The sequence below is a fragment of the Plodia interpunctella genome, chromosome 20 (genome assembly GCF_027563975.2).
Source record: "Plodia interpunctella isolate USDA-ARS_2022_Savannah chromosome 20, ilPloInte3.2, whole genome shotgun sequence".
Classification (NCBI taxonomy): Eukaryota; Metazoa; Arthropoda; class Insecta; order Lepidoptera; family Pyralidae; genus Plodia; species Plodia interpunctella.
Genome location: NC_071313.1, coordinates 4,255,704 through 4,282,526, shown reverse-complemented (window position 1 = coordinate 4,282,526; position 26,823 = coordinate 4,255,704). Strand labels below are relative to the sequence as shown.

Here is a 26,823-nt window from a genome sequence, read left to right as displayed (position 1 = left end):
TTACTACATTTTTGCTTATTTGTCAAGTCATAGTTACTTCCCAAATTAATTAAATAACGTTATTAGTTTTCTTTGTATTTTTTTGTTTAATTTTTAAATATTCTATTTTTGTTAATATACTGCTGTTCAACAGCAATATACTATGGATTATATTATGAAAATGCAAATTAATTCTTTCAAAATTTTCTTAACACCCTGTTTGAAAACACCGTCACCCCTGTATCAAATTTAATAACATTCCTGTTGGAGACAACTTAAAAAAAAAAGAAAGCATGTCTTTTGTTAAGAAAACAAAAAATCTTGTCACATGAAAATTTAAACGTCACTAATGTCTAACCTTATTTAGAATCTCTTTTACTACTATCTGTTAAAATTTTATCTGACAGATAAAACTTACAACAAGATAAATATGCCTGATGTGATTGGCCAGTTAGCCCAACAAGTGAAATATATTTTTTAACGCTATCTGATCGATACGTTATTTATAGACTATCAGACATTTTATCAGCAAGTGGTGAAACAGACCCACGTTCGTATTTTACCGTTAAAATAGAACTAACCGTTTGTTTACCATAATTAGCTAATACGTAAGTTACGTACATAATTTGATAATAGGCGCTTAGCTGTATATAAAATACATACCTACAGGTGTAACAATGTTTTGTAGACTTTAATGCTAATTATCTGTAATGAATAATTTTCTTAATAGATGATTAATATTTTAAGGAGACAAAATGTGCAATAAAATGTCTTCTTGTCTCTTATTCTTATTTATTGAATTAATCCTTGATTTAATAATTATTTGTATCACTAAATCGTTAAAAATATTGTAATGTTATAGAAGTTCTCAAATTGTTTCTATTACTGATAAAACTTATTCATTAAAATATATTTATATAAAAATATTACAATCATAGTTAAAAAAAAAAACAAGGCAAGTTAAGAGAAGCGTATAAATTTCCAAATTTAGCTTGCACTAGGCAAATTTCCTAGCTTAATACAGTTTTATAGCTTGAAATAGTTACAAACGATAACATTATAAAAATCGTATTAAAAAACCCTAGTTTATAGTTTTCGACTTAAGCTAGTTCAGTTCGTCTAACAGTACAACGCAGGTAATGAACTCAAAACGAATTAAAAAGTAGTTGGTTCCGCCAGATCTCACTAAAACAATAAATGTCGTTGGGGGAGCGAACTAGGGTGAACTAATAGAGCTGTCAGGCCACTCCATTTGGGAATCGATGCGATTATCCCATCCCAACGCACATTGCTTCTGTCAATTGACAAGTGAAAATTATATTGCTGTTAGTTATTTTAATCAGATTTTGTAAAACAGATGCTTTAGTCGATTGACAAGTTAAAATTATATTGTATTTATTCATTTAAAATTTTATTGCGCAAAATCACAAATATAAATGTACAAATAGTAAACTGAACGTCATATAAGTGCATTTAATAAATAATTTGAAATAAATAGAATTATTGAAAATAATTAGATCTCGCTAAAATTATAAATTCCATGAGATTAGTCAGAATTAGTTTTATTAAGCATATGGACAACAAAGTGATACAAGCAGGTCTGTAGATATAAGGGATCAGTTTTTAGCTTATAAGTACGTAATCCTAAATACAAACCCTTGTCACTTATTATTAAAGGGTAATGGATAAGAAAATACTACCTGATGTGGACCTTGGGCTCCAACGCCTTGTGGCTGAGGAATGAGTTGAGAGAGATAATAAAGCGCGGAAAGGTAGAATCCATCAACATTTAATATTCAGTGTTTTAATTACTACATGATTTTACTTTACATTACCTTACAAATACAAAATATGTAAGTACTTAATTATTACCGAAAGCTTGCATATCGTGTATTTTGTTCTTTATTTCACTTACTCAGCATAATAATAAATCATGAACGATATAAAAGTCCACATGACACAAGTATGCCACAGGTAATAAGGAAAACCTCGTATTGTCTTCAAAGGTCGCTTTTTACTACACCGTAGGCACTTAATTTAACAAAATTTCCAAACAATAAAGGTACTTAACAGAACTGTAATGTTAATAAGCCTTTATTAAACTGGCATTTCGTTTGAGAAAGTAGCCCTTTTTTTGTCTGGACTGGTTGTTTCGCTCTGATTTTGAGGACCATGTCTCAAAATAACGGGGCACAGAAAGGCATACATATTGATTGCGGCGGCTCGCATAATTAGATAGCAAATATATACCTATACGTAAAAGTACATAAAATCATGACAAGAATTATGTATTCATAATGTACATTATGTATATTTTCATTGTTACATTACGGAGCAAAAAATGAACATATATTTATAGCCATTCTTGGATGATAGCGACCAATACTGTTTAAATTAATAATAATATAATCGGCATTTCTTCTCAGCAATGCTAGTTGATTGTTGCTTTGGTAAATATTACTTATTTAATTTAGAATATGATGAGAAAAGTGTGTGTGAAAGTCTTATTTCTGAATAAATAATTTGATCTGAGAAAAAACGACGTTGAAGATTGAAGACAGAGTTATGCTGCTGATCACATAACTATTTGTACACTAACTAATTTGCGGACCACGCACGTTGATCAAATTGCGGTAATTTCACGTTATGATTGATCAACGGCCCCTGCGGTCCGCTTTGTGTTTTTTTTTGTTGATTGACAATAAATTTTAGGAGACATGTATGATAAATAATGATTTGCATAATTTCTCTGGCCGTCATTCGGCCATTCTTAAACATGTGCATTTTGTGCAAAAGTGGGTCGTTTTTTTTTTGTGGAAATGCAATATATTTGCTGTCTCGAGTGATTAACAAAAAATATTAGGTTATTCCCAGTACATGCTCTTACCGAGTAGTTATCCTTTTACTGATAGTGTCTTACTTATTTTATTCTACTAAACACTGAATTTCTTCTTTCAAAGACTTTCAAACTAACAAAAATAGCGCATTATTTTGCACACATATATACAGTCTTTAAAATAATATTAGACAACTTATTGCGGTAAAAGTAATTTAAATTCTGTGAGAATATCTTGGACGAGATCGTTGTGGAATTAGATGTTAACGGTTCCTATATAAACATTACTCATTTTCAACAAAACGTAGTTGCCAACAAATGTTTTTCTAACGTATACCTAATCCAGGTATACGATTATTGTTTCGTAGTATAGACTTAGTAAAATATGACGTCACGATGTCTCAGAGTCGGCCGCCGCAGCATAAATAATTCAGTTCCGTCCCTAGTGCATTTGTTTGTGATGCAACCCCTACTATAATGGCGTTTTACCAAGGAACGTCGTTTGAAGTAACTATTTAGTAATCTGTGGTTTTACTTTCCCTAAGAGACCTCTAGGAATATTCTGTGAAATAGTCTATGCGTATGCACAGATTAAATATTATGTTTTTTTCCTACAGCTATAAACGGCCAGTAATATGCTATGTCACTCAAAATAAGTAAGGTCAAACTGTGCTTATAAAAGCGTGTTCAAACGGGCGAAGGCGCGTGTTAAAGCTAGTTTTATATAAAGTTATTGGAAGATAATTGTAAAATTAGGATAGAGAAAATATTTCTACTTACGTAAACATTTTTACATCCTATCAGTTTTTTTATTCTTTATATTATTTTCTTTCTATGTATTGTAATACTGGCCAGTAATACTGATATTTTCAAAGAGTATTCCAAACAATTATATATCTACCTAAAAAAACATTCTTTATTCAAAATCTTGGTGAGTTCAAGTGGTACCGTGCTAGTGCTGTCGCGTCGCGTACTATCTTTGTTGATATGACGCTCAGGAGCGGCTTGGTTGTTATGAATTATTCAACCTGCTTGTAATTTGCTAGTACTTATACTATCTGAAAATAAAAGACGATCTTATAAAGGTTCCTTTTTAATCGATAGTTGCCAGTTATAATTTCAACTTTTTTTTTATGTTGACATTTACTTATGCATAGCGTATATAGACTAGGTTTGACACGTAAACTATATTGGTGTCAAAATGTTCATATACGAAATTAAATTTAATCCAACATCGCTTTTTAATTAAGCTAATTAGGAATAAAATGACAATAGTGTTAAATTTTAAAATTATTATTATCAAATCTGCCTGAAGTCTTAAAAGTGACAAAGTCTCATATTCGTAACTTCTTGTCCACAGTGAGCGACGAGGCGTGCTAGACGCAGCAGCATTACAAGCATTGGCGGGAGAAAGCGTGCTGGAGAAAGAGAGGCAGCTGTCGGAAATGATCCTACAGCTTCAGATGGTCAGGGAACAGCTGTTGTCGCAACAGGAGCAGGCTAAGGTAAGAATTATATATACATATACAGTGTCACGTTTTTAACCTTTACGGGGTAGACAGGGCTAACAGTTGCGAAACTCGAAGGCCTCGTTTATCTCTATGGCAGGTAAATAAAGTACATTATGTATAGAAGAAATAGTGTAGAATATAATACTCGTATAGCGTGTAGGAAATACGACAATGATTTATAGCTACAAAGAAAAAGAGAACAGATTTTATTACATAATGGAATCAACTCAAAATCGTTGACGGATGATATAAGAGAAAGAAGACTAAATTTATATCAAGGGCAACACATGTACTATATATGTTAACAATATAATAATTTACTTAGGTAAGTATTTATTCATTGTCTAAACAATATATAGTTCCATGAATCACAATTCCAAATGGTTGATACTTTCCATAATAATGATCATATATCTCAGATCAAAGTGACAAAAATGTAACAGAAAAATCTTTCAATACAGCGTGATACTGAATTATTCCGAACACCGCATATTTTGCAAGTCAACAGTCAATCTGGGTATACGCGGAGACAATAAACAAGAATGGGGCAATTGAGAGATACCCAAAAGGGGAACAAAACACCATCGCTCAGACCAGGGTCCTTTTGAGGCCGTGACGCGGCATGCAAAGTAGGGACTTCAACCTGATTGGCTTGTTCCAATTGGATTTGAAGAGCAAAGTGTTCCAATTTATTTTATTGGAATGCAACTTTGTTTGAATGCGCGATTTTGATGGTTTCATAAATGTGAGAATTGAACTACAAATGTTTACAGACCAAACTGAAATAGTGATAGCAAAACCGGACTTATCTCATGGATGGATCTCTTTCAATCAACCGGCAGGAAAAGATATTTTACAAATACAGAGGGCAAAAGAAGAAACAATACTACATATAGCTGAAACAAATAAAATTAATAAATAAAGTAAACAAAGATCATAAAAAGAACAATTTTTTAATCGCTAGTCTTCGCCAATGGGAAAAGATTAAAAACTTAAAAAAAAAACCTAAAATATCTGTAGTTTGTTAATATTTCGTCCACAAAGTACACAACGGGGCACAATGACATTTCGTTCAAACCTAGAATAGCACTATACCAAAATTCTCAAGGGATCAAAGTCCCGAGCAGAGTACCTAAATAAAATTCTTAGTAAAAGTACCTTCTTTGCATTGAACTAATTCAAATTCGAGTGGCAAGTGGCCCCAAACAAAAAGGTCAGATTTAAATTGTAAGTGTATTGTGAATCTCCCGAGCCTAGACTGCCCTTGTGGATGAGGACCCCGTACCTTTCCTGTAAATTAGGTTTGTTCCGAAGCCGTGCTTTAAGGGTTGTTTTCCGTTCTGCAATTGGATTCTCTTTGGAGTACATCTTTGTTTTTATTTTGAGGGTCCAATTATTTTTTTGTTGACTGCCAGAGTTTAGACACAATGCGATAGACGTAAGTTGAACTAAACGTTATATTTATATTTTTTTATAGATTTTGTATAGTTTATTTCGTATAAAGATTTTATTTTTTATCTATTTTAGGATCTGTCGTTTTATTAATGTATACTTAACCTTGTTTCTATTTTTAAACCAGTGCTATTGTTGGATTTATTACGTAGAATTTACAGTACAACGACTTTTTTTAACCACATAGTTTTTATTTTAGATTTGGTAAAAAAAAACCATATTCTATTGAACATGGAGGATAACGAACTTTGTACTACACGATTATTGAAAGAGCATTGAGAAGCAAATTAATATTTTTTCACAAATCAATCAATTATGGACACTTCTCATTTGTTATTAAAAATAAAATGTTCTGTTTTTAAATCAAAACCAATAATTACAACGACGTGCGATACGCAGTTTCCTGAACGCGTAGCATCGAGGCGCCACCAGCGGTTCAACAAAGACACTCTCATACTAATGAATCAGCGATAAAAACTCGAACAACACTCGATCACATGCCCTCGGGGCAGGGCTGCCAATCGTTGGTAATTATGAAATTCTAATTTTTATGTTTAAACTTATTGATGAGACCTTATGCTATATCTAAACCGTACTTAAATATAGACCTAAGTAGTGTATATTAAAGTAAAGTTAACTTAGTCTCAGTTTCATATAGTTCCATACATTTCAATGCAGTTGGCTTTTTTAATAAGTGATGTAAACTTGCGTAGTTTGCTTTTGATGACTTCATTTTACAGTGATCAATGTATTATATTTTTCACGCAAAAAACTACTTGATCACAAAATAATTTCAGTGCTAAACGTCAAATATTCTGCAGAATCTGTTGTCCATTTTGAATGATACTTATAAGATTGGGTAGAGCGTTGGATGAATATGAAAAATATAGATTTATTATAATCAGTAAATGCTGCATTAACAACCCTACATTGTTGACGGTACAGATTGAAGAGGCAGTCTATAGATGCACTGCAAATGGGAGCGGCTAATGGCGGGCCGCGTTCGCATTCGCGTTTTTTCAAATACAGAACGTCCCTTTGTTGACTCCGTTCCGGATCCATTCCGAATAGGCGTTCGATACTGGCTGGTTTGTTTTCCTTTTATAACGGTTTCTCATTTTCTTTTTGCAGCCAGACTGTTTTGTTTCGCGCTCTGTTCGAATTTTGAATCATATTGATTATATTCTAATGAGTATAGAAAAATGAAAATAACGTTTAACGTTTAATACTTACCTGTTATTTAGTAGAATTTAAAAGAAGTTAAAATTGGTTTGTTCACTTTAAACAAAATCTAAACTTTGGGTCATCGTTGTCTTTACTAAATCAAAGTTATCTCTAATAATTAACATTTTTAAAACATTAAATAAACCATCTTAACAAGGTGTGATGCACTTCAAAAAAAAAAATAAAGAAAAAACCTCATTGATATTTAAAATCCTAATGAAACAATTTACATAAAATTAAGTCTGGAGGAGTCTCATCAAGAATCAAAGCAATTAAATTACCCCATGAAGAGGCCATTCACTCATAAACATCCAAACATTAATATTCAATCCCAGCGGGGACAGTATTGTAACCCCTCGCAGACAGACAAACGGAAATATGAAAATGAAACGACGGTACGGAAAAACGCATCACTCGTCCGCACCCGTCAACAGTTGGATAAAAAATGAACACAAACACGCTTAATTCGCAAAGAGCCCGTTTGATGTCGCTAATTGACAATCAGTTGGGGACGCGTCTCATTGGTCTCCGCGTTCTGTTTTTAAAAATTAAAAACAAATAAATTATCCGGATGTCTTCGTTACTATCCGTGCTGAAGAAGTCTTATGCTAGTCATATCGGAAACTATAGGTACAAAATTAATAAAAAAGATAATTACCTAATGTTTCTGGGTTAAATATAAAATTTATAAAAATATTTAAATAACAACGCACCAATTTAAATTTAATTCGAAAAGGTCAATTGTATTATTTATGGGATATATTTTTAGTTCTCATTAAAGTATATTAGGAATTCTTTCGAAATCAAAAATACGAGAGAGACGTCATTCCAACATCAAGCAGTTATATATGTATTTGAATATATTAAATGTATAAAATAATAAAATTTTAGTAAATCTCATATTTACATGAGCCGTAATTGAGATAAAAAAGAGAAAAACTGTGCCATGACTCTCAACGTAACAAACATAAAGGGATGTCATTTGAAACTTGTTAAAATCGCGTGTCAACAAGTAGTGACGTTAAAAAACGCTCGTTTTAAATTTTAAAAAATGTATAAATATGTCCCCTGACATGGCAAGGTGTCAGACCAATTAGGAGCGAATGGGAGAGGTGGACATGTGTTCATAAAAGCGAATCGTGTTAAAATATTAAAAAGTTACGCTAGATTACGATGAGCTTTTGAAATGTTTTTTTTTTTAATTATTGCGATTTGCTTTGGTGGCCAGTGTTTTTGTCACTAGTTTTTAAACTCCTTTTTATAAATTACGTAGTTTAAGTTTAAGACTATCGGATATTTTGAAAAATTCGAACTGAAAATAGGCCTGAAAAAAAGGAAGTGAAAATAAGTTAAAACTAAAGATTAGCTTTCGTGTACGCTGATAATTCATCAAATTTCCCAAAGTCTGCAAAGTCACAGTTTAAAAGCCATGAATTCCATGATATTAAAAAACACATGAAAATAGGTTAACCGCCTATATATTTCAACAAACATTCCTATGTATTATGATCTCTATTCAAAGTCATACATAACGCGTCTATTGTTTTCCCAACGATAACGACCCAATAAAATTATTGGCTGCGCGAATTCACGCAACAAACAACCTTATTACAGCTATTTCAGTATTAGCTGAAGCGAAACTCCTACAAATCTCTCTACTAGGGCAGTTCAATTTGCGGTAGTGGGGATAACAATTGTCTATTGTGACGCCTATCTCTTTTGCGCATCGACCGGCGGCTCCTTTGTTAGTGTGTGATAGAAATATACAGCTGCTCTATTCTGGCACAATGATCAGTGGAAATAGGCACGCCTTTGTATCCGAGATTTTCCTCCATTCGTCCATTTGTTTTCATTCTAGTTATCCTATTTACTGCGCATGTCTGCATTCTTGGTTATAGATCCGTAGATATGTTGATTTAATTAGTGACGCTGCGTTTATGAAATTGTATAAGTATTGTTTCTAGGTATCGCAGTATACTTAAATTATTAACACTAAATTATAGTAAATTCAGTAGCACGTATACGATTGTTGTTATAGAGGATCTTCGTTTATCTTATGAAATAAATTAGAAGTTATAACCTGTTAAAAATAATTAACACTCATTAGGTACATTTACTGAACTGAAGCAATAAAATCTTTACAAAGAGTCGTATGAGATATTCAATTATAGTCGGCATTATCCAAAGTAGTAATTAAGTTTCTTGGTTATATTTTCATATCACTATTTCCCGGACCGGTTTCCCGCCAACTGGTCTCGCCGTCAAATTTTGCAATACATTCTTCCGTTTATGAGTTTTCATATTAATAGGGTTGGGAATAATTACTATCGATTATAATTACACAACTTGTATTACGCATAATATATAAGATTAAAAGTATCAACATTTTAGTCCATTTTATGCGGTGTGTTAAATCTTGGAATGTGATTCTGTACTTCTTTTTTAGGTTAGATTACCGACGTAGTTAATTGTGTAAGCTATATAGCCATCCTGTAAATTAAATTATTAAATGAAATGTATTTTTAAGTACGAAATACGGTCAACAACATGAGATGTTACCCTGCGGAGATCTTTAAGCCGCGGTGATAAGGATGTATTTGCATTAATTTGTATAGTTTGTTAAGCTGTTGACTGAAAATACAAAAAGATCTTCAGTTGCTTATGACTTAGAGACACCTCAGACAACAAATTAAGCGTAACGTTTACGAAACCCATTAAAATTCTAGTTATAACTAGTCATGGTTTTAATTTAACATGTTAGCCGTTTTAATAGTTAAATAGTGGGCAAATGATGTATGGTCGGGTGTATTGGAACAAATAATGGCGGCACGCCAATCACCGGTACCTGTTGACTGATAGTGCTGTCAGTGGTCTAATCGAGAAGTCGGTAACTCGATTTCTAGTGTTGGCCGCAAACGCTGCGTAATGTAAAACATCTCTAAACATCTACACTACACATTTCATTTTTAGTAGAAATTAAAATGTAAATATCTTTAGGTATATTTTCAAATCGAATGCTGTTGTTTACTTTGCTGAAAATGCAAATAATAATATTATTTTCGTCTTTTGTTTATGAATTCGTTTAATATACATAAAATTATGTAATATTCAAATTGGAAGAACAGAAGAGTGTTCTTCCAATTTGAATATTATATCATTTTAAAAAATAACAGCACCAAACACACAGTCTTTTATTTCTTCTAAAATCGTACTGGCTATATTCGATGCAATAGTTAGTAATGAATATTAATCGAAACCAGTTAACTTCACTCGATTATGCTGGTTAAATATCTTGCACTACTTAGTTTCTAATGTAATCTACGAAAGTTAGAATAACATTAAGTGGAAATGAAATATTCCCTTTGCTTAGAAATGTATAGGTAATTTAGCCACGTGGAAATTAACGAAATAATTTCATTCCAACTCCTATAGTAATTCAAAAGTGCGTTTATTCCTTCTTCAGGCTAAAGCCTGAAGTGTGGATAAAACTACACTAACAATTTATTTGAAATTTCTCTTACATATGGTTAGTAATATGGAGAAAGCCTTTACCTTTCACCCCGGAACATAGCCATGGGAAACTAACGCGGACGAAGCCGCGAACAAAGGTTAATATAAAACAAAACGGTTCCTAATTGATTTTTTAATTTAAAAGATCTATACAATTTATAATATGAAGAAGTATACGTAAAACCATTTGTGCTGGAATACCGAATAGGTACTTCCATTGATAAAAAAAGTAAACAGATAAAACAGAAAACGACACAACAAAAAGTTAAGTCGTGATTAAACTATGACGATAAGGACTTTCATTATAATATTTAATATTGTTTTACTGCCTCCATTCCACATACTAATGTCGGTCCCCTATTATTTACATCTCGAGAGCTATCTTTGTAACTGTTCGATGTAATACAAGCCGGAATAATCTTCTTCCATTTGCCGAAGCACGATTTCACCTTTGTCGCAGCGGTAGCGACATTCCCTTAATGGTTGCATTAATCTATGACTTGCAATCAACTACAGTTTATACTATGCACTTAACTTTTATACCTGCCAGTATTAACACACTGTTTATTTCTTGTTGCTGGCTGGTTCCGTTATGAATAAACGATAATTAAAAGTTTATGGGTTTGAAGACGATTTGAATTTGGAACGTTTTAAGGGCGTGAAGATATTACGTATTCTAGATATCATTACTTATTAAAGTATAAAACAAAGTCGATTCCCTCTGTCTGCCCCAGGTATGTTTAGATCTTTACGATTTTAATGCGTTTTTTTTAAAATAGATATAGCGATTGAAAAATAAGGTTTTAAGGTTTTTTTACGGGTGTATAATATTGCACCATTGTTATGAAATAAAAAGACAATAGTAATGACGTATTTAGTCAAAGTTTACTAGTAATGAAATCACACATAAAAAATCCACTTACACAAGTTACATATCAAATATATTTTTAATATCTTTGTGGCAATATAAAGAAAATAGTATAAAAGTTGAAGTTGTGTTTACAGCGGTCGACAGAAAGAAAATTTAAAAAAATATGTTACAAACTGGCTTAAGAAGCCTTTAGAAAATCATAACCTCTGCCACCCTGGTGGTGGTGGACAAGGGGGAGTATGAGATTTAAATAGTACATGGATAAAAATAGGCTTCATAAGTATCGGACAAGTTAAAAGTGTTTTAATATTTATTGAAGTCCGTAATACTGAAGAAATTAACTTATTTCCCACGGAAACAGTAATTTTTCCGGGATGAAAGGTACCATACTTCAAACTACATGTATGCAAAATTCCAAGAAGATTGGTTGAGTAGATAGAGCGTGAAGAGGTAACAAAAAAACTTACTTTCGCATTTATAACATATCTTGGATTTACATATACATATAAGTGGAATTAACAACAAAATGTAGGCTTCGAAAATACTATTTATTAAAATACTGCAATACACCTTTCGCATCGAAGTCCACAACAAAACCCAACTGAAAAGTAAATTAACCTTTCTGCTGTGAAACTCATTTACCGATACAAAACCGGAATCCAATACAGTTGGGCGAATCGGAAAATATCGGATGAAAAGACGTCTGAAACCAGAACCAGTAAGAAATCAACACTGAAACGCGTTCTTTGTCAGTGCCATTGAGGCGGAGGTACACAAATGCTTTTCTTGGAGGCTTTCACGGATTTCTATGGAGGCAATAAAGGTTCCCACGGACACAATGAGCCGGGAAGGCAAGGAGAGTGATGAAAAGTTGGAATGTGGGCCGCGCTCCCGTGCGCTAGGGATGCTGATTTGTCGATTAAAATTTTTTATGAAACGAGTATGTAAGAAAGTTTGCAAAATCACGGCTACCTCTAGCTAATTTGCGTCTATTATTTTTTATAAGTATAAAAATATTACCTACTACTTTATATAGGCTACTGCTTGTCTAGTTTAGTAACAAATATTAATTAAATAAGTATAATAATAAGAGTAAGTATTTCATAAAATTGGTTGATATTTTGTTAGAAGTTTGTTAAACAAATCATTGTCTGTTTAAATCTTTGTTGATCAAATTGGTCTCGGCTTGGCGACAGATGCTCTTCACAATCGTTCCTCGATATCGACTTTTCCGCTCCTAGTCCCGTCACTTTCTAATTATTTTTGCGGGCTTTCTTCGCTACAGTCCGCGCTGAATGCGGAACAGAATACCTCCGGTTTTAAGGAATTACCGCCTTTGTCCGACAGCGAGTGAGTGAGCGAGAGAACAGCTTAGTTTTTCCTTTTCTCGCAACTTGCGGTTAATTTATTTAATAAGTTGTTGCTGAATAGAACCCCGAGTGGTGGGATGAATCGGGTTTTCCATTTTCTTTTATTTTCAGCACACAAAAGTGTTTATTTTATATATTTTTTTGTAAATAGGTTTGGGTTCTTCTTTACATTTCTCTTTTGTTCCCGATACATTTTCTTTCAGTATGATGTGATGGTTTGTTTTTTTTTCTGTTTATTGGATAAGTATTTATTTCAAATTTGTTACGATCATAGCCAAAGTTAGCCAAAGTTTTCTGAAAATGTTTATGTTTACACTATTTTTCTCTCGTGATGATGGTGTTTTAACATATATCACCTAACCTAAAAGGCAAAATAGTTTACTTTTTTCTCACAAGTGAGCATACGCAAACATGTCGACTTTTCGACCAAAATTATTCTTACCAAAAAGCAATATGGAAGCAATTATTTAACAAAGTTTCCTGGTACATGTAATCATATGAAACCACAATCGGTTTCCGAAAGAATTGTTACGGTTAATTCGATGCGTGATACACGACTCGCAACTCTTGTACTTTCCCGCAATTATACTTTTAAAATTTTAATTTTAACAACAGTTAAGGAAATTATGCAAGTTATGCATTGTGATTTTTTAAATAATTTTTTAAACAAAACGCGAGCTGCTTTTCGGCGTTCAGACTGAAATTGGAATCTAGCACTACTTTGTAGATTACTATTAGTAGTCAACATAGAAGGATTTGTTTTCATCCATACAATAAATAATTTATTAAAATTTAATGACTGTAACAAAATAATATCAAGTTCTATATTTTATTTTACAAAAACACCTCTCAAAAAAAGCAATATGTCGGACGTGCGTTCGAAATTCGAATTCATCAAAATAATGCGCGGAACGTGATCTCGTGCGAAGACGTTGGATGAACGTTTATCTTGCAATGCATTTCAACGTTTGACACGAGGTGCGCGGGAGTCTTGCCTTATTCTTTTTTTAAAATATTTTTATTAATTGCCAGCCATTGTTGGCGGTGTTGCGGAACTTCTTAAATGTATTATTTACTTTTTATTCAATTTGTGTTTTTTCCCAAATCGTATTTATAGGAATTTATTTCATTAATAATTGAACTTCAGCTGTATGCTGTGAATAGCTGTTAATAGCTGTTAATATGACCAATTAATTACATACAAACTAAACATTGTAATACTTAAAAAAAGTGTTTGGTATAAAAATGCTAAGTAAACACTGACTTATGATCCTAACAACTAATTGGCATAAAATACAGTACTACAGCTGCATAGAGTTGTCAGTTTCTTATTTATTTATAGATACAAGTTTTTATTGAATTGTGTTTATGGCGCTCTCAATGGTATCTTAAAAAGGTTATTTTTGTAAATTAAATGATGAGAGGACTTAACAAAAGAAAGTCTTTCATTCAATTATTATTTCTTTGATAAATTTTATTTAACAAATGCCTAGCCTGATGTATAAATAGTAAATTTTTGCTAAATATTTAATCTATTCTATTGTAAGTGAAATATGTTCTAACTTATCAATTGGTTAAGTAATAACATCCAAAAAGTGTAAGGCCTTAACTAAAATGTTTTTAAATGAAGTTATAATAAATTAATTTTATTGTACGAAAGCTTAAGATTTGTAAATTTATTGAACGACTTTTATTTAGTCGTAAATCAGCCCTCAAAAACATTATTTAGTCAACAATGACTGCTGTAGTGTCAACATTTCCATTTTATTTTATTGTACTTACAATCTTTCTGATCTGAGCGTCTTCTCAGTGTCTTCCTTAGCCGTTGAGCGGTGGAATCGAGGGTCCGCTCGCTCTCTTACCTTCCGCCTTCTCTGACCGTCGGAAAAACCCCTAGTTGTTAAAACATTGTACTTACAACAGTACTTACAGACATTTTTTGTATTAATATACTAAATATGTTGTTCATTGCACTTCAAAATTAATTATAATATGAAACCTTTGCATAAAAACAACTACTTAAACCCTACGACTATGCAAAGCGGAGACGAAAAAACAGTAAAAGGGACCCTGGGCTCTGACGACCAATGGCTGGTAAGTAACCAGGAAAACTCTCAGTTAAGAGAGGGAAGTGTTAATCCAGGTTCTACTTATAATCAAGCATTGATCGTATCATTGTTGCTCTTTGAATTTCATCCACTTTTTCTGTAACACCTTGCAATTTATTTACACTTTTGTCAAAATTGATTTACACTTCAATAAAAGGACATAACGCCGACTGTTATAAATGGTGTATTTATAACAAACGATATATTTCCTAAATTGTTCGTAAAAGTCCAAGGAACCATTAAGAGTAAGTGCGCAATATATATTCGTCTCAATGATAAACGTTAAGTGTGGAATGATGACGTCCTATTTATATGTAGAACGAAATTTTTGGTGGTTCTATCAGTAGAACGAGATGGATATGGCAACTAACGTAAACTGAAAAAAAGTGGAGATGTGCGTTTTAACGTAGCCACTTGAGAGATAACTATACAAGCCCACGATAAGGGGACTAAGATACTAGCGCTGTCCCTTTTCTACTCATGTATTTCTCGTACGCGTTTCTCTCTCTTTTATAAGCGAAATGGAAAACGAATAGACGTCGTTATACATTTTATTTCACTCGTGCAAGAAAGAGAAACGCGTTTTGAAATACAGGAGATGAAACGGGACAGAGTGCTAATCTTTTGTCCCTCATGGTGTACCTTGTTTTACATCGTCTATTTTGCTGATTTGTATATGATGGACCAGGAAATAGTGTTGTTTATAATGAGATATGATTTGACGACCTCGGTGGCGCAGTGGTAAAGTACTTGCCTTTGAACCGAGAGGTCCAGGGTTCGATCCCCGGTCGGGTCATGATGGAAAATGATGTTTTCTGATTGGCCCGGGTCTTGGATGTTTATCTGTATATATATTTATTATAAAAATATAGTATCGTTGAGTTAGTATCCCATAACACAAGTCTGGAACTTTGGGTCTAGCTTAATCTGTGTGATTTGTCCTGATATATTTATTTATTAGATACATACTCTCATTTGGCTACTCTCGATGTCTGTAGAATCTATGAAGGCGAGTTTTCTCCATAGACTAGAAAAAGGACATATAATAATAAGTTAATCTTTTCATTGCCTACAGTGAGAAACGTCAGATTGTGATGACCAGATTAGTTCAAAACCTCATATTCGGTTCTATAGTATTTGTCTGTGGTCCTGGTCCACACTCGTTTATCACTTGGGCCACACCGTAATTTGGCGGGTGGACTACATATCTGTCAGCGGTGGTCATCAACATTTTCACCGCAATATGCCGTCCGATTTATATAATAGGCGTCAGGGGTGACAATCAGTAACCGACGATTATACAAATGCTGTTTTGTATAGAAATTAAGGTAATTTTGAAATACTTTATATTAAATGTGCGGCTTTATGCTTTCTTTTTGCAACTTGACATAGGTTGTGCAATTTTTACCAATACGATTTAAGATATGATATTAGATATGTATGATTATGATACGATATAAGAGACATGCAACATATGAAAATTTTAATTTGGTAATGGTAAATATTATTTTCTCAGAATATATTGACGTTTATATCATAATGTCCCAGATTCCTCCGTTTTCAAGCTAAGAAAATTAGCGCTCGTTGTTGCGTTTGGAATCAAAATGGCGTCGCCTTAACAACGATAGCTATCTATCCATCGACACATCGTTTGCTATCCAAATACTTTAATTCCGCCACTGAGACAGATTTACGTTAGAAACGCGCTATTGTGACTTAAACATTTTATTATATTCCGTTTCTCATTTGTTATTCTTAATAATAGTCCGGTATTTTGAGGTTGGTCAATGTATTTATGGTTTTAAGTTTATTTATTGTTTGAAGAAAAATGTAAAGTAAATATATTTTTTGCAGTCTTCCGGTTCCGTCAACAAACTAAAGTCATAAAAAATATTGTTATGACTAGGTATTATATTAGAATAGATTTGAATTATTTTCCGATTTTATTAAAAAGACAGCTATAAAACAATTGACTACTTACAAATTGTATTTTGTAAATTCAACACTTCTTAATGTTTTACTCTGTTAGGATCACTTACAAAAACGGCAGTCATGGAAATTTTTTAAGAAAATTTCGAAAATTAAATTGTAAGAATTTTTTTTAGGAGAAAGTAGCAATCTTCAATGTCCTTTTCATGATTACAAATGCAAACACATTTATTCAAGATCTAATGTTACATTTAATTAATCGATTTCATTTTCATTGGCGGCCATTTTATCTGCTTCCACAAATAAAACAAAGCGTGTTGATTCAGTTAAAATGTTTCAAATACTGAATTTCAATTAGCTAATGTTGTATTTATATCGGAGTATATTTTACAACTAAATAACAATTATATCGTGTTCTTTAAATTCTTGGATTGATTTTCATTACAGATAATATTTTTATTAATTTGAAGACTTCTTTCTTCTATACTTAATTATGAATTCTCTCATTGCCTCTTTGCCACTAACTAAACATACCATAATGCCTATAATATTACAAATGTGAAAATCTGTCACGCTTTCATGATACAAAAATTTAGAACAGATATAGTAAATGACCCCAGGTCAAACATATGCGTTTACTACGCGGAGCTGCGGGTAACAGCTAGTAATGTATAAACTACAGTCCTTCTTATGTATTTACGTAAGACAAAATCATGTTATTTGTGTCACCAGTTTACATAACCCATATTTTCGTCATATTTTAACAATTTATCTTTAAAACTGACATACGTTGTCAGAACTGTCATATTTTGTATGAAACTCGGGTTCTGTAGGTAAGTTTTAAATTTTTCTGCGTCTAAGAAATTCATATATTTATAATACGCTTTGTTTGTAATTGCCAAAGTAACATTTCTTTAGCTACGATTTTGACTCATTATCCACTTCTCACATAACAAGGTGAGAAGTGGGATGATCCTAGTCTATGATAGCGATAGCCGTGCCGCGCGACAGATCCATAGATAATATAGTAACAGTAACGTCAGGTCAGTAGTCTAGTGTTGTAAACAGACGAACAGACGCGAGAACAGGATTACAATGTAAACGTGAGGCGCGAGGTTGCTCTTTGATCTCGCCGGCTAGGGCTGCCACAGATCATAAAGGTACGGAAGTATTTAGATAATAACTTATCTAACTTTGGAACAAAATTTGTATTTATATTTAGAACATTGTGTTTATTTTAGGTATTGCAAAACAAGAATAAAAACATGAGACAGTATTAAATCTATTCTTGAATGTATTTAAAAACGTATGCGATAGAAAAAAAATTGTGTTTATATTTTTTTGTTGCCAGTAAATAACTTAGGACAATTTCTTGCATTTTTACGATATACAAAATGTAATTTCCACAACAATTTAAGGATAATGTGTAAAAAATTTATGTTCGTGATGGGGATGAATATGTTTACAGAAATGAGAACAGATTATATGAAAATTAAAATGCAAAATTTGGAAAAGCCAACCCTATAACATAGAGTACGCATAGAACAGAGTTTACATTGGCATCATTCAAATGTATGAAGTCGCTATTTACGTTTGACCAGAGCACTCATTACGGATTGTTATTGGAATAATAAAGAGGGAGGGATACTCGTATCCGTCTAGATGCGATCGTAACTTGTTTCCCGGTACACCATCATTCCGTTGCGAAACGCCTATCGCTTTATTCTTTGTACGATTCCGCGAACTGACACTTCTGTTGTTGTTTACTAATCTATGTTTATTCGTATTCCGAATAGAGCTGTGTGAAGTCTATGACGTCTTGTTTGGATAAAGAAAGTGTTTGAATTTCGAATAGGTAATATTTTTAAGACCCTAATATTTGTTTAATTGAGTGGTAAATAATAATGTTATACTTTAAATTGGATACTACGTTTACGCCCACGATTACCTACATCATACATAGATAAAGAAAGCTATTTGAATTTCGAATTCTATATTTTTTAACTCAATTTATGCAAATGTGATTCGCATTTAATTGAGTGTTAATGTTCACATTCGTTTTTACGTTTACTTATCTAGAAATAGAGTAAAAATGTTAATGGCGGGGGAAAATAAGTAATAAAATTTTATTGTGTGAGTCGCGAACATAGTTTTCGATGTCACCTAAATAGGTGTACACACAAATCTGTCCACAGGGTGCTGTGTTATTGCGCTCGCGTCGCCATTTCGCTTGTCGACGGCCGAACAAGCGATAAACTGTCGAAAGCGGACGAATGGGCGAACGTTAGCATGTTCCCGGTTGGCCCCTAAAGACACATTATAGTAAATCTTGATTAGTATAAAAAAACTAAATTAGTTCCAGTATATCAGTTTGACAGTGTTGTTAATGTATTCAAGCGGAAATGTAAAGGTTTCCAACACCATCTAAATTAAAAACCATTATGATTTGATTGTATGTAGTATCTTCAAAATCTTAAAATAAATTACTTTAAGGAAATTTCTTAGCGATTCTGTGAAAAAGGTGAAATAGGCAGCGTCTACTAAAGTGCCTTAAATTTTTTAATTGCTACGGCCTTATGATTATTATTCGTCTTTGTGCATTCAGAGGGCAACACACGCGAGACTTTTCCGAGTAATGCAAGTGTACCGCTAGAATACTGGCGCAAGTCATAGGAGATAAGCGATCTATGAAAAAATCGGAATCTGATTAGAATTAAAAATTAATAATATAGTCTTTTGTGGCTACAAATGAAACTTGAAATTAATATCATATTGTATTGGATTTGTTGTGACGCATAATTGAATCTTATATATTTTAAACATTACTTCTCAAATAAAACACATCTATTTATATTTTCGTGTAGCTACATAAAATTATAGACATTTTTACCGATATATATATAAAATAATTAAAACAACAAATGTTGTTTCGTCAGAAGTTATTATAATTATTCATTAAAAACTCTATGAACATTGTCACAAACTTCTGTGAAGCTGAAATATTAGCACTTTAAATATTGCTTTCACATTAGGTTCTCCGCTGGCCCCTCTCTTACATAACCTCAATTTATCTCCGCTCGTCACTTGCACCACAGCGCTAGAATTTAATAGAGTTGCTCCTTCAGCGACACCCTGTATGTGGACCTAAGAACACTCTTTTAAGCCTGTACAATATTATGAATATTATGCTCATTAGTGGACGTTTACGTACTTTGCGGACACGCTGTTTCATGGAACTGTGACCTTTTAGCGCTTGCCATTTTTTATTCAGATTTTTACGTCACTTTTAAATTACAAATACGATTTCTTTTGTTTACAGGTAAGAGGAGTATAATTGAGTTCAAAGTCAAGTGCGTGATTTTTAGGTATTTGTACTTTAAAGTGACATTAAAATACAAATATATTTATTACGTCCACCACGATTTGGTTCCTTCTCTGCGAATTGTTGAGGTCTGGAATTTCCTCCCCGCATCGATATTTCCCGAATCTTCAAGGCAAGAGTTATTAGACAATATTTGAGTTTGCGTGTAACATCTTAAACCTCATCTCTGCTTACCATCAGCCTAGATAAAGGTCAAACGCACTCAAAAATTAAAAAAAAAACAAGAAAAAAAGCGATGTAATTATATAACTACATTTTTACAAAACTCCATTTAAGATGAGTGTGATAAAACTACACAATTAATTTCAACCAAATCCGAAGTCATTATGTCGCATTTTCGGGCACTCGAGAAAAACTATAAAACAGTACTTGAAACCAGATAAAACCGGTACAAACGTTCGTTGTCAAAACATAATTAGAGCTCTTTCCCACAACCCGGGATCACTTCACTTTTAATAGTCCGTTTAATTGCATCTAAACAGACAAACAGACTGGCCATTAGTATGTTACCGCATTATGTCTAAAATTACGACTTAACAGTAACATGGCCACAAGTCATTGTGAGTTTGTTATTTTTTTCTAAATTCAAAATTATTTATTCAACTTCGGATGACATCAAATATTGAGTATTGATTTAGTAAGTATTTAAAGTACCTACTAATTCCATGGTGCAGTTACAACACCAGTCAGAGAGTTTGTAATTTTTTTTTTTTCAATTTCTTTATTCAAATTCGAATGACATCACTTATTGAAGTTAAAAATTTACATAGAAATTCTACTGTCGACTTCTAAAGTGCAGATGAAGAGTCGGTGCAACATACTTCACCGCAGTTTTTTCTTAAAATATGATTAACAAAATGTGCCTTTACATTGGACGAATATACTTTTATAGTGTCGTAATTTATATATCAAAACGTAGCTTATTCCATAAATTATTGAAAATTGTCAACAAATAAAATACAAATGAACGCCAAACATTCTTTAGTTTGTCCGTGCTTTGTTCTGTTTTGTTTTAACTATTTTCTTCGCCTCAGACAATTGTAAAGTTCTTGGAGTCTATGGAAAAATATTACTAGATATTTAATATAAATACGAGCAGTAGACAGTTTTTAGTTTTTCATTAAATGCCTCGTTGAAAATCTAATAACAAAATAAACAAATAAAATGTTGGCTCTGTTTCGTAATAGGTACTCTATAATATAAAGAAAATTAACGTTTATTGATATCAATGGACTGTGTGAAATCAATGAATTTGAAATAAATTACAGATATTACACCCTCCCAGTCTTATTATGCGCATTATCATATTAATAACAAACATAGTGGAACCCAATAATCTATTGAAGGATTTATTCAACAATAAAAGACCTACTGGTGTGACAGAATAGTTTTCAACGCGAAGCAGATACGAAATTTGATATGCCTGTTAACAAATATAAACCTAAAATTTGAAACCATAGAGCATATTATAATAAAATAGATATAGATTCCATTTGAAGTGTTCGATAAAATATTCAAATGGAATCGGTTAATAAAAGAATAAAAAATGCTAATGGTCAGTTCACACCGCGTCGGCGCGTATCCCACGCTTGACAGTTGACAATCGTGTATAGCCACTTCATGCACTGCCATAAATTCTATATCAACTGGGATGAGAACCAATGGTAATGAAATTATCGTGGGCAAACATTATTAATATTCATTTGTGAGCCCATAAAAATCAATATTAGAAATTGAATAAGTAAAGAAAACCTGCAATTTCGAAGGTCAAACTCTGTTAATAAAGCAATAGCTAGCTAGTAAGTATATATTGATGATTGCCCAATTCCCAATCTGTCGAACTAATTTCGAGAAAAATTGGTGTTACTTTTTACTAAATCAGCAAATATCAAAGTCGAAACTTTTTATTTAAATCGATAGATAGATCGGCGAACGCTATAGCACCTTGAGATTCTGTATATACAAGTTAAAGAGTACCTACTACTGTTCCTCGAATACAAGATTTTCTCTCTTGTAATCAAATTTTTCATTGTATTTAATATGGAAAGTTTTCGAAACCAAAATAGTTTTTTTTGTGTTTGTTTTCATGAGGTAAATACAGATAATCTTAATTTATTGATCTCATCACTCTTATTAATGATGTCTATAAAATTAAAGGAGAGATGTTATCAAAGGTAAGGAATCTAATCAATTTCAAGTATTTCTTGCGGCGCCTGTACTGCCGTCATTACCTTTTTTCTTTACTCCTTCTGATTTTAAAGAGACCACAATAACTGTTTCTTAATATGCTATATTAACTGCTTTTAGAATATTTAATCTGACTGATTAATAATCGTGTTCATTATAGGCCGTGTACACATTCCTCACGTTAAAGACCGTTTTAGACGTGTTGACGATTGTAGTACAGAGATTAAATGTCTTTACGTAATTTATTATGTTTTTAAATTGTTAATGAGGTATAAACTGTAGTGTTGGACATGCCTTTTGTTGAATTCTTAAATCAAACACGATTCTACAATTAGAGAAAATTCTTTCGGTTTCGATTTGATCTAATCTAATGTTTTAGTTTTTATATGCTATTCCAAAATTTTTCAACGTATTTGCTTTTTTATTTTTGTCTTGGCATTAATTACATAGTACTTTAACATGTGTTCGTGTGAATATGGCGAGTTAAACTGATCTCGAATAAGGAAACGTCATAATCCAGGGAACTGAAAACAAAAACAGAAACGTCAAAACAAAGCGTCGTCTGCTTTGCATAATCTATGGTCATTCAGGCCCGTATTCAGGTCTTGCCTTTTCATCTGTCCGTCAACAATAGTTGACAATAGTATGACAAAACACATATTTTCCCGTATGCGTACACACAATGGCTCTTTGTCCATCTGTGCAATGTTATGCGCTTTCTGAGTTTAGCATTGCAAGTCACGTAGTGCAAGATTGTTTAGCTTATATTGTAGTGATCTTTGGGTGGGTTAAACATAATTTACCATGATCTACAACTGTAATATGGTTCTTGTTTATTTGTTAAAATACATGCAAACTTTCTCCAAGATACTTTTTATTATACCGATTATTTAAATTGGTTTTTGCCCCAAAAATCCTCATTGTATTTTCGCTAGTGTCTAGCACTTATTCTCATTTTATTTACCTTTAAATTATAAGCAGTGTTTTAGTTAAGTACCCACTACTTTAATCTAACTCTTGCGCGCATTCCAAATTTAACTCAAGAATATAATTTGTGGATACTCAAGTCTCTTCATGCTAACTATATGTACACGGCTTTACTTATTTTGAAACATAAATTATGCAAGCCCTCTCGTGCCGTGAGAATTTCGCAAATATTTGCAAGTTGGTTTTGTTCTTTTTAAATACATTTAATGATTCCGCCGACGCGACTCACGACAATACACCTCGACGGTCGACAAAGGAGTGAGCCGAGCGGGGCATAGACAACGAGCTGGGGTTTTGTCTCGACCATAGACAAAAGCTCTTTCATTGGCGGAACAATGATGGGTTGTCTTTGCCTCATTTATCATACAGGCAGGTTACTTTCATCCAATAATTACAATGTACTGCAGGATTTATATATTCACAAAGGCTTTTAACGTTCCCATTGTAGGAATTAATTACACAATTACTACTTATTTTCATTATATAGAAAGGATAAGAATTTAATATTATTTTTTCAATTGTTATTTATTTGTTATGACATGTAAGTAATTTATATATGTAGGTTCTAGTCCAAAACATGTTTAAACTTCACTAATCCAGCCTTCAAAGATGTAACATAATTGGTTTGAAACCCAAACCACAAATGTGACGATATGGGGTTTTAAAAATGAAAAAAGAATGTCAAAAAGTAGCATCTACTTTATCGCCCATTATAAAAAGACTTTTTTATACTTTTGTGTATAAAGTTCTCGTATTTTTATTAAATTGGTTGATCAAAGACTTTATCTCTGACAAAATTACGACCTAGCATTTAGTCCGGGGACATTAGTAAGATAATAATTCCCAGAATCATGTTACTCGCGTTATTAGGTGAGAAAAGAGACAAAACACGCACTACTAATTAGGTAGGCAGCATATGCTGGTATAAAATACATTTTGTTTATTACACTTGCTCTCCTACTTCCAAAAATGTGTCGTCAACAGGCGTGGACATTAAAATAATGGGTTACTTGATCTGTGATTCTTATCTTTGAAACCCAAGGAATTCGGAATTACCGAGTACTGTCCTTATAATTACTAGACAATATCAAGTTTACTTTATTTGAGATCAAGCATTTGTTATCGCTGATTAAATATTCGGTAATATACAACGTTTTATAAATACATTTATAAAAAAGATCTAATGCTGTTTTTGTGTAAATTAAATATGAATGGCAGTTAAAAAGTTGCTAACCCATATTAAAAATTAAAAATAAATTGGAATTTGAAAAAGGAACACGATCCACAATTGAAAAACAAAAGGTCGCGCAGTACGCTCCGTTGAGTCCACGGGCGGCAAGCGGGAGGCAAAGGCAAAGGAACGATGTTTTTGCAGCCAGTTGGAAGCTACGCTCGATGCGGTTTCAAGCGCTGCCGAGGGCTGTATTGCCGTTGTTCCAAAAGTGCACTTGTGCGCTAATTGTTTGCGGAAAGGGTTGCTCGAGTATTGTTCCGATGAGTTTTTATGGTCGGCAGATAAAATATCCGTTTTGTTTGTAAACTATCATGGTGGGGTGGTATCCGTTTTGATGATACTACATATTTGTATAAGTAGTTTTTTTTCTGACTACATAGTTATGACACTGACTACTCATACCGTTTATTGAAGGACTAGTTTTGATTTCCAAATTTTTATTATCAAATTACTATTACATACGAATATTAGACTATATGATAGACATCATATAGTCTAATATTCGTATGTAATGACTATATGACAGACGTCTAACTACTGAATATGACATTTTCTGTTGCTGCAAGAAGCTTTAGTATGACGAAAGTACTAAAGCTTCTTGCAGCAACAGAAAATATCATATTGCCATATGATGTATATAAAATTAAGATTCCCGTCATAAGTGTACAATTGACGTAGCGAATTCTAAAATTCTATCAGAATAAATAAACACAAATTAAACAAACAATGATATTGCCGACGCTATCCTTGTGCACTTTGCCGCGGCAATTTTTCTCTAATTAAAATTATGCCGATTGTCGTTTGGTATGAAGCCGCACGTTTGCTCCTGACGCGTGCCGTATGAAGCGTCCTTGTGCTTTTTAGTACCCGTGTTTACCCATTCGGGCAAACTTCTGGGTATAATAGTCAAAGTCATGTTTTTATTTTCATACGATGGGGTTTCGTTAGTAGTTTATGTTAATCACATTCAAGTACGATGTTAGAATTTTAAGTACTATTGAGGATACACGTATTTCGTCATGTTAGTTATTAGATATTATAATGTCAGTTATGTTGCGAAGTGGAGAAGAAAAGTAGTCTTCCAGGCGTTATAGCTAGGGAAGCAAACATAATAGCATTCACATTAAAACAGAATGTATTTACCTACTATTCTAGATTCACATATTCTGATATATAATCTACTAGGTACTTATAAAAATTAGCGAGTTAATTCAAACGGAAAGATGTGGGCATGGAACGCTATAAATGTATTAAGAACCTGAGAAAACCACGATGAAGCAATTTTATTTCAAAATAAATTATTATTTATAATCAAGGATAAGTTATTTTTACCAAAAGTTCAATTTTATCAATATTTTTTGCCCTTATTTTCTCTGGAATGAGAAAAATATTTTTTTATATGACGCGATAAATCTATAACATAAGACGTTATTGACGATATTTATGTACAAAAACACAAGCCAGCATTTGCTTTCAGTGCTTATCGGTTCAAAGTTTCTTCCAACACATTAGCCGGCAAAAATTTTACGCATATTGTACGTGTGCGGTAGACCACGCGTTCGCGGCAAAAAATCTGAGATAACCATAGACAAATCGTGTCAGGATGACGCGGCGGTGTTCCTAATGACGCAAAAATCCCGCTATCTAACCGCGATGACGTAGAGGGAGACAAAATGCTTGTTAAAAAAAGTAGGGGCATGGAAAGGCCCTTTGTGGGCAATCGTGTGGTGATTGGACGTCGCTGGTTTGATTTTTCTCACGTTAGGGTGATTTATGCTAGTTTAATTGGGATTGATGATCGTTGAGTTTACAATTGTTTGGCAACGATGGGTTGGTACAATACATTTTGTATTTCTAGTGCTTTTAGAGAATGTTAACGAGGATATGGAATAAGTATTTCAGTGTAAGTAATTTATCGATTAAAACTTTAAAAAACTTGAAGATTTTTCACTGAAGGAAATTAAAATCTTACAAATAATGTAGATTATTCCGAGTCAAAGGATATGTATCAAGTAATATTCTTACATGTCATAATGCCCTGTGTACCTTTCAGTATTACATACCTAAATTGTCCTATACTTATTATGCGATAGAAATTCGTAGATATTTGAGACAGACAATAATAATTGTAAAGCAGGAACCTCTTTGAACTATTTATCTTATTAACAACTTTGGCTCGTGTCGCAAAATCACGCCTAGCATTGCATTTAATGTCCCTCCGACTAATAACCTCTGCCACAAAG

General features: G+C 32.8%; 1 protein-coding gene across 2 annotated transcripts in view; it reads left to right on the top strand.

The window, feature by feature from the left end:
• Sox102F overlaps window positions 1–26,823 on the top strand; it is a 234,207-nt gene that overhangs the window by 179,304 nt on the left and 28,080 nt on the right. For both annotated transcript variants that reach the window (XM_053760217.2, XM_053760216.1), the window contains one exon: window positions 4,176–4,320. In XM_053760217.2, coding sequence (XP_053616192.1) covers window positions 4,176–4,320 — 145 coding nt within the window. The remainder of the gene's footprint in view (window positions 1–4,175; window positions 4,321–26,823) is intronic.